Genomic DNA, 14,954 nt, shown 5'->3' on the forward strand with positions numbered 1-14,954 from the left:
TCTCCAGGGGATCTTCCTGACTTAGGGATCAAACTCACGTATCCTGCTTGGCAGGCAGATTCTTTACTACTGAGCCGCCTAGGGAGCAACCCACTCCAGTATTCTTGCCTGGAAAATTCCATGGACAGAGGAGCCTTAGGGGCCACAGTCTATCAGGTTGCAAAGAACTGAACATGACTGAACAACTGAGCATGCACACATGCACCTGGGAAGCAATTCCAAAACATTATCATTACAATTAACTTCCCAGCACTTTTTTTTCTGGACCCGAGACTAAAGGTAGTTGTTTAGGAACTCTTCATAAACATCAAAATATTCGAAAGTAGACATGATGACTTTGTAACAGTATTTTTCACCATTACAGATTCAAAAATTGTATAGTAAATTGGAAAGATGTACAAACAGATTTTTGGCACACTTAAAAAAAATCTCAAAGCCATCCACTGGAATGAAAATAAACACTGATACAATCTCTCAAATGCATTAAAAAGAAAAAAAGCCATGACTAAACATGAGCAGGAAATGTTTTGAAAGTGAGAGTTTTAATTTTTATATTTTAGAAAGGTGACTGCCTATGAGTGATTAATTACTCAAATACTTTAAACTGTAAGAAGTATAAAGTACTTAAAAATATTTCCTACTTGTTTTTTATTCACAGAGATGCAAACCTACACAATGAATGTAACCCCATGAATTTGTTAGTGCCAACTGCCTATCTCCTCTTGGAAGGTGGAGAGTGGACTGTGAAGATACATTTCTCAGGTAATAGGACCGCAGATCTGGAAAGGACTTTGACACGATCTAATCCATCATTTCATCTTACAGATGAATAACAAAGGACCAGAGAGGTAAAGGTCATCCAGAAGCAAGGTCTTTCCAGTTCATGATGGTGTTCTGGGATCAGACAGATTTGGGTTCATACTCTGGCCCCACTAGTAACTTACAACTAGAAAGTGAGTATTGGTTTCCTTGGCCACAGAAGGAAATTGATAGTTTCTGTCTTGCTGCTGTGTCCTAAGCATCAAATGAGAAAATGTTTGCTAAGCATTTGATAAATGTTAGCTGTTTACTCGCTTTCCTTTCCCCAAATCTAGTGCCCCTTCCCCATTCCATGCTTCTTCAGTGTATACTGGCATTCCAGATATATGGAAACTGCTTATTAGCAGCTATCAGATATTAGCTCCAGTTTCTGGATGGAGAAAATCAGGAAATTAACCACACACTAACGGTAGTTCGTTATTGGAATTAACCAGACAAATCATTCCACCAAGAATGTCCATGCACCACCACGGAATCGAGAAAAAGCTATCAATCTGTCAATCCTGTCCATGTCCAGGAATGTGGTCCACTGGAGAAGGAAATGGCAAACCACTTCAGTATTCTTGCCTTTAGAACCCCATGAACAGTATGAAAAGGCAAAATGATAGGATACTGAAAGAGAAACTCCCCAGGTGAGTAGGTGCTCAACACACTACTGGAGATCAGTGGATAAATAACTCCAGAAAGAATGAAGGGATGGAGCCAAAGTAAAAACAATACGCAGCTGTGGATGTGACTGGTGATAGAAGCAAGGTCCGATGCTGTAAAGAGCAATATTGCATAGGAACCTGGAATATCAGGTCCATGAATCAAGGCAAATTGGAAGTGGTCAAACAACAGATGGCAAGAGTGAATGTCAACATTCTAGAAATCAGCGAACTAAAATGGACTGGAATGGGTGAATTTAACTCAGATGACCATTATATCTACTACTGCGGGCAGGAATCCCTCAGAAGAAATGGAGTAGCCATCATGGTCAACAAAAGAGTCCGAAATGCAGTACTTAGCTGCAATCTCAAAAACGACAGAATGATCTCTGTTCGTTTCCAAGGCAAACCATTCAATATCACAGTAATCCAAGTCTATGCCCCAACCAGTAATGCTGAAGAAGCTGAAGTTGAACGGTTCTATGAAGACCTACAAGACCTTTTAGAACTAACACCCAAAAAAGATGTCCTTTTCATTATAGGGGACTGGAATGCAAAAGTAGGAAGTCAAGAGAAATCTGGAGTAACAGGCAAATTTGGCCTTGGAATCCGGAATGAAGCAGGGCAAAGACTAATAGAGTTTGGCCGAGAAAATGCACTGGTCATAGCAAACACCCTCTTCCAACAACACAAGAGAAGACTCTACACATGGACATCACCAGATGGTCAACTCCGAAATCAGACTGATTATATTCTTTGCAGCCAAAGATGGAGAAGCTCTATACAAGACCAGGAGCTGACTGTGGCTCAGATCATGAACTCCTTATTACCAAATTCAGATTCAAATTGAAGAAAGTAGGGAAAACCACTAGACCATTCAGGTATGACCTAAAGCAAATCCCTTATGATTATACAGTGGAAGTGAGAAACAGATTTAAGGGACTAGATCTGATAGATAGAGTGCCTGATGAACTATGGACGGAGATTCGTGACATTGTACAGGAGACAGGGATCAAGACCATCCCCATGGAAAAGAAATGAAAAAAAGCAAAATGGCTGTCTGGGGAGGCCTTACAAATAGCTGTGAAAAGAAGAGAGGCAAAAAGCAAAGGAGAAAAGGAAAGATATACCCATCTGAATGCAGAGTTCCAAAGAATAGCAAGAAGAGATAAGAAAGCCTTCTTCAGCGATCAATGCAAAGAAATAGAGGAAAACAACAGAATGGGAAAGACTAGAGATCTCTTCAAGAAAATTAGAGATACCAAGGAAACATTTCATGCAAAGATGGGCTCGATAAAGGACAGAAATGGTCTGGACCTAACAGAAGCAGAAGATATTAAGAAGAGGTGGCAAGAATACATAGAAGAACTGTACAAAAAAGATCTTCACGACCAAGATAATCACGATGGTGTGATCACTCATCTAGAGCCAGACATCCTGGAATGTGTAGTCAAGTGAGCTGTAGAAAGCATCACTACGAACAAAGCTAGTGGAGGTGATGGAATTCCAGTGGAGCTATTTCAAATCCTGAAAGATGATGCTGTGAAAGGGCTGCACTCAATATGCCAGCAAATTTGGAAAACTCAGCAGTGGCCACAAGACTGGAAAAGGTCAGTTTTCATTCCAATCTCAAAGAAAGGCAATGCCAAAGAATGCTCAAACTACCGCACAATTGCACTCATCTCACATGCTAGTAAAGTAATGCTCAAAATTCTCCAAGCCAGGCTTCAGCAATACGTGAACCGTGAACTCCCTGATGTTCAAGCTGGTTTTAGAAAACACAGAGGAACCAGAGATCAAATTGCCAACATCTGCTGGATCATAAAAAAAGCAAGAGAGTTCCAGGAAAACATCTATTTCTGCTTTATTGACTATGCCAAAGCCTTTGACTGTGTGGATCACAATAAAGTGTGGAAAATTCTGAAAGAGATGGGAATACCAGACCACCTGACCTGCTTCTTGAGAAATCTGTATGCAGGTCAGGAAGCAACAGTTAGAACTGGACATGGAACAACAGACTGGTTCCAAATAGGAAAAGGAGTCCGTCAAGGCTGTATATTGTCACCCAGTTTATTTAACTTCTATGCAGATTACATCATGAGAAACGCTGGACTGGAAGAAACACAAGCTGGAATCAAGATTGCCGGGAGAAATATCAATAACCTCAGATATGCAGATGAAACCACCCTTATGGCAGAAAATGAAGAGGAACTAAAAAGCCTCTTGATGAAAGTGAAAGTGGAGAGTGAAAAACTTGGCTTAAAGCTCAACATTCAGAAAACAAAGATCATGGCATCTCGTCCCATCACTTCATAGGAAATAGATGGGGAAACAGTGGAAACAGTGTCAGACTTTATTTTGGGGGGCTCAAAAATTACTGCAGATGGTGACTGCAGCCATGAAATTAAAAGACGCTTACTCCTTGGAAGAAAAGTTATGACCAACCTAGATAGCATATTCAAAAGCAGAGACATTACTGTGCCAACTAAGGTCCGTCTAGTCAAGGCTATGGTTTTTCCAGGAGTCATGTATGGATGTGAGAGTTGGACTGTGAAGAAGGCTGAGGGCTGAAGAATTGATGCTTTTGAACTGTGGTGTTGGAGAAGACTCTTGAGAGTCCCTTGGACTGCAAGGAGATCCAACCAGTCCATTCTGAAGGAGATCAGCCCTGGGATTTCTTTGGAAGGAATGATGCTGAGGCTGAAACTCCAGTACTTTGGCCACCTCATGTGAAGAGTTGACTCATTGGAAAAGACTCTGATGCTGGGAGGGATTGGGGGCAGGAGGAGAAGGGGACGACAGAAGATGAGATGGCTGGATGGCATCACTGACTCGATGGACATGAGTCTGAGTGAAATCCAGGAGTTGGTGATGGACAGGGAGGCCTGCCGTGCTTGATTCATGGGGTCGCAAAGAGTTGGACATGATTGAGCGACTGAACTGAACTGAATGGTAGTTCTTTTCCTTCTTGCTTCCCAATGTCCACAGTAACTCTAACACTGAGGATAGGGAATAACTAGGAAGCACCAAAGCAATCCTTGCATTGATGGAGATATTGGGAAGTTTCTAAGATTATATGTAAGTGGCAAAAGTGGCCCTTTTTCTCTTGCTTGTCCTGCTCCTGCCCTTGCTACCTCTTCCACAGCCAAGTGATGCCAATGAAATAGAGCTAGGCAGAGAGCTCTCATGGGAATATTGAGGTATCCTATTATGAAAAAGCAAAATCCTCATTTTGGTTGTTGTTGTTGTTCAGTCTCGCTAAGTCATGTCTGACTGTTTGTGACCCCCATGAACTGCAGAACATTAGGCTACCTGGTCATTCACTGTCTCCCAGAATTTACTCAAATTCATGTCCATTGAGTCAGTGATGTCATCCAGCCATCTCATCCTCTGCCACCCTCTTCTCCTTTTGCCTTCAATCTTCCCCAGCATCAGGATCTTTGCCAATAAGTCAGTTCTTCGCACCAGGTGGCCATTTGGTAGAAGAGTAAAATTCACTGAGTACACAAGCAAAGTAGAAATGCTATGGCATCCCTTGATCCCACTGTCCCCTCCCCATGATTTTGGTCAAATCGTGCATCTGAAGTGTCAATGGGTAGTAACTCAATACATCGATACTTTCTACATGAACAATGCAATTGGTTTCTCTGATGATCGACAGTTGATTTGGGTGCATTGCACTTGTGAATGAAGAAAGTTATCTTTATCAGCAAATTCAGACACTCTTCAAAAGTATATAGACTATTAAGTATTAAAACATTGATTGTTTACCATGGAAAGCTTAAATTCTTGCTAAAACATGGAGAAATTCATTTCATGCCATCTCTTGCACTGCCTTATTCTAAAAACGCTGCCATCATGTTTCCATGAATTTCCCAAAAGTTCTTGTCTAGGGATAAGATTCCACTCAGAATGCATTCCACTCATTAAAAATCAGTTTCTAAAAAAGTTAAAAAAAAAATCTGAACCTTGTTCATGATGAATCATGTGATACAGTATATAAGACCAAATTCCCCTGGAGGGAAAAAACCCATGGAATCACAAGGAATTTGTTCTTGTTTTTAGTCACTAAGTTGTGTCCAACTCTTTTGCGACCCCATGGACTCTAGCCCACCAGGATCCTCTGCCCATGGGATTTCCCAGCCAAGAATACTGGGATGGGTTGTCATTTCATTCTCCAGGGGATCTTCCAGACCCAGGGATCAAACTTCTGTCTCCTGCTTGGCAGGCAGATTCTTTACCACTGAGCCACCAGGGATGCCTGTAACAAGGAATACTAGTTTGGAAATCAGAAAACAGGCCTTGATCTAAAGGCTGTCCCTAACTAGGCTTGTGACCACAGGCAGGCCCCAGCCTTTCTCTGCCTTGGTGTTCTCCACACAAAATTAAGAAAAAGCAACCGTAGATGTTATAAATTCACCCGCTTGATGGTACAACCCAATAGCTACAATTAGGCTTCAGCTACAGAGAGACTGGGCAGCAGTAGCTCAGTCAAGTCTGCAAGTTAAACTGGGATATTTATTTCCTACAGTCCAACTAGTAGTCTAATCAGTAAAGCTGTTAAACTTGCAATAATATTTCACTGATGTGTACCAGAGCGTTGCAAGTTATAAAATTTCCAATTTAATTTTACTGCATCCCTGAAGCTGTAGTAATTAGAAGACAAACTCACAGTGAAGATGTTTATAGCTTCAGGGGTGATAATTTTGAACCTGTCCCGCAGGTCACTTCTGTCCTCAAGGTTCCCCGATTTGACAGCTGCCTGTAGACTCAGGATTTTATTGTAATACAGCAGTAACTCGTCATTCATTCGATGGGAGCAGATGTAGATGACGCTCACTTTGGCATCTGAAAACAACAGGCGCAATGTTAATTACTGGTATAAAGGTAAATGACATTACGAACTCTGGCATCGGATTGATGTTGTGCAGTTTAAAATAAAGAGCATATCGAAAAGCCACATTCAAGTTAATTTAGATTGGTTTTGCACAGATCCTAGCAATTCAACTGGACTTTTTAAACTTTAGCATTTCTCTTAAAAAAAAAAAAAGACAACACCATTACCAAAAAGTATACACAATGATTCCTTCAGAAGGAGAACTGAGAGATACCATGGAATTGTATTTTCAAATAAATACATAGGGATTTAGCCCCCAAACTCCCATTAACCTCAATGGGAACTGCATACTGCTTTTAAAATTCATCCCATTAACTTTAGTAAATTATAAAACCAAGCTATTAACTTTAGAAAGCTGATGAAATTGCAATTTCTTATTCTGCTTGGACTTGGGATTGTTCTATCCAAATAAATGGTCTGATTATGACCATAGCAATGATTATTTCAGGAAAGCAACCTTTTCCTTTCTCCATTCCCAAAGAGGACTATATTACTTAAATAGGACATCTAGTGATTCTTGGTTTAAGGGAAACACTATCTTAATTTAACTGTTCTCCTTCTTAAGATGTGCTTCTTATTATGTGCATAAGAAAGAAATCCTAATTAAATTTCCCATCCAAATGGAATAGTGAAATGAGATTACCCACTCCAGGCTGCAGAATATTTTAGTGAGTATGGACAGGAAATCAGCAGCCAATGGAGTCACTCATTCATTTGTAAAATAATTGACTGATCACTAGGGACAAAGCACTTTGCTAGACACGAAAGGAAATACAGGAATCAAAGCAACTGAGATGTTGCCTGTGAGAAGCCACATTTCACATGTACTGCTGCTGCTGCTAAGTCACTTCAGTCGTGTCCAACTTTGTGCGACCCCATAGATGGCAGCCCACCAGGCTCCCCTGTCCCTGGGATTCTCCAGGCAAGAACACTGGAGTGGGTTGCCATTTCCTTCTCCAATGCATGAAAGTGAAAAGTGAAAGTGAAGTCACTCAGTTGTGTCCGGACAGCCCTAAAACATGCTGGAGGGTGGTAGATCCACGGGACATGCAGAAGAGGTGCCCAGGAAAGGTCAGGGGAGGAAGCACTGGAAAGTGTCTCCTTCATCAAGCAGGGTGGAGAGGGGAGGATGTTAAGACTTCTGTTCAGTTTGGCAGAGTATACAGAGCACAGACTGATTAAATTCTTGCTCAGCTGCATGCAGGCTGGGGTACATTATTTAATCTTTCTAAGCATTGGTTTCTTCCTTTGTAAATAGAGAATCAAATCACCCAGGGCACAGAGTTTGGGAGAGTATGAAATGAAAGAACACACACACACACACACACACACACGTACACACCTACATAACGCACCTGATGCAGTATCCAGCACATCATAAGTGCTCAACTAACAATACAGATGCACCAATCTGCCCCTAAGTCCGCGCCGACCGGGCCAGCTAACAGTGAGTCTACACCTTGCCCTCCACACTCACGCTCCTTTCCATCAGTGCCTGAAGATGCAACACGATGAAGTAGTGTCCTCTGCTGTTCCATCTTGTTCCAAATCCTTTGATTTTGTCTCTCCAAACTCTTTAAAGGTAAGGTGTATGCTTTTAAAAGAAATCCCCCATGCCCTGGTACAATGTCAACTGTGCAGGAGTCACTCAATAAATATTTGTGAGTTGACCAAAGGGATCTGGGAGAATGGAGAGACTCAGGAAGTTGAAAGTCATACACGATAGTGAGATTCACAGCATGCAGGAGAAATTTGTTCTGGAAAAGAGCATTTTGTGGCTAGAAGCAGTGTCTTCTGAACTGGACCAGAGGTGGGCCCAGAGTAAGTGCTCCATAAATGTAAATACTTAAGTGGCTCCTATTTAATGTCGAAAGCACATTGCCACATGAGCCTCAAAATAAATTAACTGAGGAGATACAAGTTACAAAACTTGTATTCAACTGTTGAATGATCAAATTAGTAATCACAAATCTTGTGTTTTCAATAAATGTGTAGTATCTTATCAAACTAGTGGTTTTTAAAACCAAACTAGTGGGGGTTTTTAAGTATAAAACGAGGACACAAAAACAAACAACAAAAATAATAAAGATTCCATAGCACAAGAAAACTAAATTTTTCTTGGGAAGAAATTTCTGGGTTACAGATAATAAGAAATCATGTTGTTAATTTTACCTTTCCTGCTCATTTTGGGCAAAGGAATGTTATATCACTAACAGTAACCTCCAGTATTATCCAGTTTGATTGTGGATCGACAAATATTCAAAATTAATTGGTGATTTTGGAAAGGACTTAATGAGAAGATGAAATTGTTTTGATTGCTAGTCAATAGTCAGTATCAGTCACTCTCTTGCTTAAACTCATCTAGAAGTTGAAAACATTAGCCACTGAGGTCTCCCACCTGATACCCTGACTTTACAGCCAATATCTGAACAAGCCTTAACGTATGATCAGATTACCTTTGTTTCCCCTGAATAAGCAGAAAAATCAACACCCTTTACTAGGAATTAACAGAATTTTAAAAATGAAATCATTGATTCTTCCACAAATTACCACTTGTTTTCCTACTTTCTTTATATTTTTTACTTCATAAGCAACTACTTTTCCTATCTTCTTATTTATCTCTAAACTTTTATTACTTCTCTTGAAGGGGTTTTAGGATTGCATTGCTATGTCATGAAGATGGTACACAAAGAAAAGGCATTTGGTTCCAATCTCTCAGAAAGGTTCATATTAGCACATTTCCATTGCAGGTAGACATAGGCTGAATTATTGAGTTATTTAAAATAGAAGCCTAATATGTTTAAGTTTTCTCTAATAAAGAGAATCCTTTGTAAAGAAATTCTTTGGTGATGGTTTGGACTATAAATATACAGAAGGGTATATAAAAAGCTAAAGAAAAAAATTAATCAAATAAATTAGAGCAAGGCCTGCCCTCTGCTGCACTTCAGTGGTTTCCACCCAGTCAGGTTTTTAGTTGAAATAGCTCAGCACCAACAAATCAATCTTAAGTCATTAAAATAATTTTTGTAAGGCTGAAAAACAATATTAGTGCCTAGATAATAGATTAAAGCAATTACCCTATTATTATTTTAGGACACTGTAAATTTCTAGTACTGATGTATTTTTGTTACCAAATGGCATTTATAAAATAATAATGATGCTGAAATATATATGAATCATGTAAAGTATGTCATTCCAGAGAGCCAGCTAAATTGGTCACTGATAATTTAAAATTCTTCCTTGTTTTGCTTAAATAAGGGCCAAAGCGATTATATTTTAGCAATACTAAGAAGTTCTTACTTGGAAACTTATTTTTTAAAAAAAAAGGCTAGTTTTTGTTTAACCCTGAATTTCTGGCCAGGATCTCCCATACTGATTCAATATTATTGCTTAGGCTTTGAAACTTTTATTCATTGAACCTCATTTCAAACAGTGTCAAACAAAGCCATAACATTCTTGTATCCGTCTTTCTGGGCCCCAGGTTGGTGTCTGATTTAAAACTGACCAAACCAATACCATAACTCGACTTTTACAAAGATGTCTCTATCACTCAAGGTCTGTGTTTCTAAGAATTCCCTTCCCTAGGCACTTTCTGTTTTCTCATAACCAGATGATATATATTTAAATAGAAGCTTCTTTTAAATCTATCTTCATTCCCCTCTTATTCTTATAATGAAAACACAATGTGCAAAACCACAGTTCTGATACCTTCTACTCATTCCTCATAATAGACAATATTGACACAGATATAAAATGTTGACTTTCTTCACTGCCAGATTCGGTAAAAGAAAAAGAGTTGGGGCTATAGGGAGAGAAATCCTTATTCAATCCTGCAGCAAAGAGAATTAGAATATTACCCAAGTATATTGGTTAAAATGTCACTCATTTATTCAAGCTGACTTCACTATACATATGTTCTTTAAAATGAAACATTCAATTCCCCTACAAGTAGAAGTACTTTTCAAAGAAAAGTACAAGCCTTTTCTTTGTAGAGTGAAAACACATTTAATCAACATTCATTGATAAACATCCTAAAGAGCCATTTGTGTAAAAGTATTTACTATACCTAAGATGTCACACAGCCTCCCCAGCTGCGTGTTCTGCTGTGTGTTGAAATCGGCAATATTTTGTCGCACAGGCTGGGAATAACCTAAAAGGCAAACCAGATGTCAAAATTCAGAAAGTGCAAGTCGATGTGGTAAAATGGCACATGAGGATTTCAGTGTCACGGTCCACATTTCCAGAAAGGAATCATCTCTGAAGCATCTTCCAGAAACAGTCCAACTCCCAACAATAAGGTCCTTGCTCCTCGAGGGATTAAGCATTATTCTGGAGGATGGAGGATGTGCTAGGCAGCATATTCTGCAACAGAGAGGTTCATATTTTTCAATACCAACAAAGCTGCTGGGAATCAGGATCACAGAAACATGGGGAAATTTTGGCAATTTAGCACGAATGTTCAAAAGAGCATGTAAAAACATTATGCCCAGATTTTAAAAATATTTTACCTTTTTAACCCATGCATCTGATGTGACATTTTGAAGTATGTCCTGGAATCATTCTTGACTGATACTCAGATTTCAGACAAAACCCTTGCTGTTGCAACTATGTATTTAAATAACTCTAAATACTAAAGAAATATGCTTCTGCTCACACAGTCAAAAGAACTTTAACTTTAAAGGGCAATAGAGGTTAATGTAGGTACTTTGTCAGTACCAATGAAAGCCCCACCATTTCTTTGGTGTCCATTGGAACGGCAGAAGGCGTGTGAATTATTGTCCCAAAATCTTCTACAGCAGGAAAAAATTCCTGCTACTTCAGGGGTTAAAATTAAAAAGTGGATCAAAACACAAACTTAAAAGGCATGCACACTCACAAATATGCATATTTGTTTATACAAAATTCAGCAACTGTAGGTGTAACTTTAAAAAATAATAATAAAATTGCTTTTCACATTTTGAAGAGATGCTTCAATGCCTCCTTGTGGTTAGTGAGCCCAAACACATGTTTCAAGTTAAACTGCTGTAGATAAAGTGAGTTTAAATACTACATCTTCGAGACATGACAGATTTCCTTTTCAGCATAAGGAAAACTATAGCAATTCAGGCAACAGGGCTTCAGATCAAATGAACTCTGATAATTGGCTCTTTGCTTTGATGTTAGTGTTTAAACACTAGACAACGTCTGGAAATTAAATGAGTTTACAATTCATCTAAAAGTCTCCCTTTAGCTTTTGGCTGATGAGCTTAAGAACTAAAAAGGCAGAAGGACAAGAGGGCTATTTGAATTATTTTTGAAAAAGTATTAATTTCTAAAATAATTTGGGGAACTCGTCCACATATGAAAGTTAATATAGACAGCTACAAACAATGCCACCTTGACGTGCAGTTGCAATAATGTCACTCTTGGGATTTTGCATATGTATAATTCTGTCTATACTCAGATAAATGTTTAGGAAGACGTATTGTGAATATCATCTATCAAGACTATAAGAAGGCAGGAAAATGCCTAGAGAATAAAGTATGATTAAGAAAAGTGCCTGAGAGCATTCTACGAACGCATTTGCTTTCCAAAGTAAAGATAAAAGGCAGTGTGAGATGGCTCATTAAAATGATGTCCAATTTAAAATATAAAGGATGTCTGATCACGTTCTTGCCACATATGCAGCATGTGAGTAAGTCCGTGTTTCAATCAATTACTTGAGGTCAGTTTTCCAACAGATTACTCAGTACCTTTGTTACCCTGATCAAGGAGCATATAGAGTGTCATGCAGGATCATGCTAAAATGTTTGCTCAGGTAGCCCTACAAATACACCCATATTACAGAGCTGTATATTAACAATCTCAGGGCATTGCTGCAGAGGATCATATGGAGCACCTGATAGGAAGACATTCTGTGAACTAAGTTACTGTGGAAACAGAAGGCATTTTAAAATTGCAAGGTGTGAGGACTTCCGAAGCTTGTAACAGCAAAAGCAAATTCTGCCGCAAGCAACAGATCATTCCACATGGGCAAGATACAATGCAAGGCACAGTGCCATCAGTAGAGCAGAAGTTAGGAGTCGATTTTTTAAAAAGTCAGATTTATTCTTACGTTTCGTACATCCGCAAAGTACACATGTTGACACGGGCTGAAAAGACCTCATGGATGTGGGCAGCATATATTAAATACAATAGTGACTTAACCAGGAAACTGCCCACACCGATGTTGTGGACCTGAGGAGTTCAGCCAGACATGGCCAGTGGCAATGAAACATCACACTCTGGAATACAATCTGCCAAGTCATGGATATGCAACTAGAAACACCAGAGGAGTTTTGAGAACCCTTCTACTTCGACCCTCTTCATTACAGATAAGGAAACTTGGGTAAGGCCCTTGTCTCTTTCCCAAGGTAACATAAACTTACAAATTATTATATAGTTCAGATACCACATCTTTAACTCTTGTGACAAATGTGCGTGTGTCAAGCGAGAGAGAAGACAAGACCCCCAGTGTGAGGAGAGAACGCCAGAGGGGCAAAGAGCTCTTGCCAGTTTTCTCACTTCTGTTTTCAGTTGCTATGTCAGGCAGAATAATGGCCTCCAAAGCTGTCCCTGTGCTAATCCCCAGAACCTGGGAATATGCTAGGTTGCATGGCAAAGGGGAAATAAAGCTGCAAATGGAATAAAGATTTCGAATCAGCTGACCTTAAAATACGGAGATTTTCTCAGATTATTTGGCTGGACCCAATGCCATCACAAGGACCTTAAAACTGGAACAGGTGACTACAGAAGAAAGGCATGGAGAAGCCACACTGCTGGCTTTAAAGATGGAGGAAGCGGGCCATGGGCCTTCCTTGCTCATTCCATGGTGGGTGGCCTCCAGAAGCTGGAAAGGGTCAGAAAACAAATCCTTCCCTATGGCCTCCGAGCAAATGGAGCCCTGCCCACACCTTGATTTTAGCTCCTTTCACACTTCTCAACTACAGAATTATTACTATGAAGCAACAAATTATTACTATGAAGCAAGGCATGATGGCAATGTGCCTTGCATTGTATCTTGCCCATGTGGAATGATCTGTTGCTTGTTGCTTGTTTTAGCCAGTAAGCTGTGGAAACAATAACTGTAAAAATTCTTAAAAATACAGGAATACCAGACGACATTACCTGCCTCTTGAGAAATCTGTATGCAGGTCAAGAAGCAACAGTTAGGACCAGTTATGGAAAAACAGACTGGTTCCAGATTGGGAAAGGAGTACGTCAAGGCTGTATATTGTCACCCTGCTTATTTAACTTATATGCAGAGTACATCATGAGAAATACTGGGTTGGATGAAGCACAAGCTGGAATCAAGATTGCTGGGAGAAATATCAATAACCTCAGCTGTGCAGATGACACCACCCTTATGGCAGAAAGCAAAGAGGAACTAAACAGCCTCTTGATGAAGCTGAAAGAGCAGAGTGAAAAAACTGGCTTAAAACTCAACATTCTAAAAACTAAGATCATGGGATATGGTCCCATCAGTTCAGTTCACTTCAGTTGCTCAGTTGGGTCTGACTCTCTGCGACCCCATGGACTGCAGCATGCCAGGCCTCCCTGTCGATCACCGACTCCTGGAGTTCACTCAAATTCATGTCCTTTGAGTCGGTGATGCCATCCAACCATCTCATCCTCTGTTGTCCCCTTCTCCTCCTGCCTTCAATCTTTCCCAGCATCAGGGTCTTTTAAAATGATCAGCTCTTTGCATCATGTGGCCAAAGTATTGGAGTTTCAGCTTCAACATCAGTCCTTCCAGTGAACATTCAGGGTTGATTTCCTTTATGATGAACTGGTTGGATCTCCATGCAGTGCAAAGGACTCTCAAGAGTCTTCTCCAACATCACAGTTCAAAAGCATCAATTCTTCGGTGCTCAGCTTTCTTTATAGTCCAGTACTCACATCCATGCATGACTACTGGAAAAATCATAGCCTTGACTAGATGGACCTTTGTTGACAAGTAATATTTCTGCTTTTTAATATGCTGTCTAGTTTAATCATAACTTTTCTTCCAAGGAGTAAGTGTCTTTTAATTTCAAGGCTGCAGTCACCATCTGTAGTGACTTCGGAGCCCCCAAAAATAAAGTGTGCCACTGTTTCCCCATCTATTTCCCATGAAGTGATGGGGCCAGATGCCATGATCTTCATTTTCTGAATGTTGAGCTTTAAGCCAACTTTTTCACTCTCCTCTTTCAATTTCATCAAGAGGCTTTTTAGTTCCTCTTCAATTTCTGCCATAAGGGTGGTGTCATCTGCATATCTGAGGTTATTGATATTTCTCCCGGCAACCTTGATTCCAGCTTGTGCTTCTTCCAGCCCAGTGTTTCTCATGATGTACTCTGCATAGAAGTTAAATAAGCAGGGAGACAACATACAGCCTTGATGTACTCCTTTTCCTATTTGGAACCAGTCTGTTGTTCCATGTCCAGTTCTAACTCTTGCTTCCTGACCTGCATACAGATTTCTCAAGAAGCAGGTCAGGTGGTCTGGTATTCCCATCTCTTTCAGAATTTTCCATAGTTTATTGTGATCCACACAATCAAAGGCTTTGGCATAGTCAATAAAGCAGAAATAGA

At 39.9% G+C, this 14,954-nt stretch overlaps 1 protein-coding gene across 4 annotated transcripts in view; it reads right to left on the reverse strand.

The window, feature by feature from the left end:
- Positions 1-14,954, reverse strand: part of LOC138073110 (IQ domain-containing protein H-like) — a 131,559-nt gene that overhangs the window by 91,149 nt on the left and 25,456 nt on the right. For all 4 annotated transcript variants that reach the window (XM_068964604.1, XM_068964603.1, XM_068964602.1 and 1 more), the window contains 2 exons: positions 10,430-10,513; positions 6,139-6,314 (listed from right to left, as the gene is read on the reverse strand). In XM_068964604.1, the coding sequence (XP_068820705.1) occupies positions 6,139-6,314; positions 10,430-10,513 (260 nt within the window). The remainder of the gene's footprint in view (positions 1-6,138; positions 6,315-10,429; positions 10,514-14,954) is intronic.

Source organism: Capricornis sumatraensis, chromosome 2 (genome assembly GCF_032405125.1).
Source record: "Capricornis sumatraensis isolate serow.1 chromosome 2, serow.2, whole genome shotgun sequence".
NCBI classification, from domain to species: Eukaryota; Metazoa; Chordata; class Mammalia; order Artiodactyla; family Bovidae; genus Capricornis; species Capricornis sumatraensis.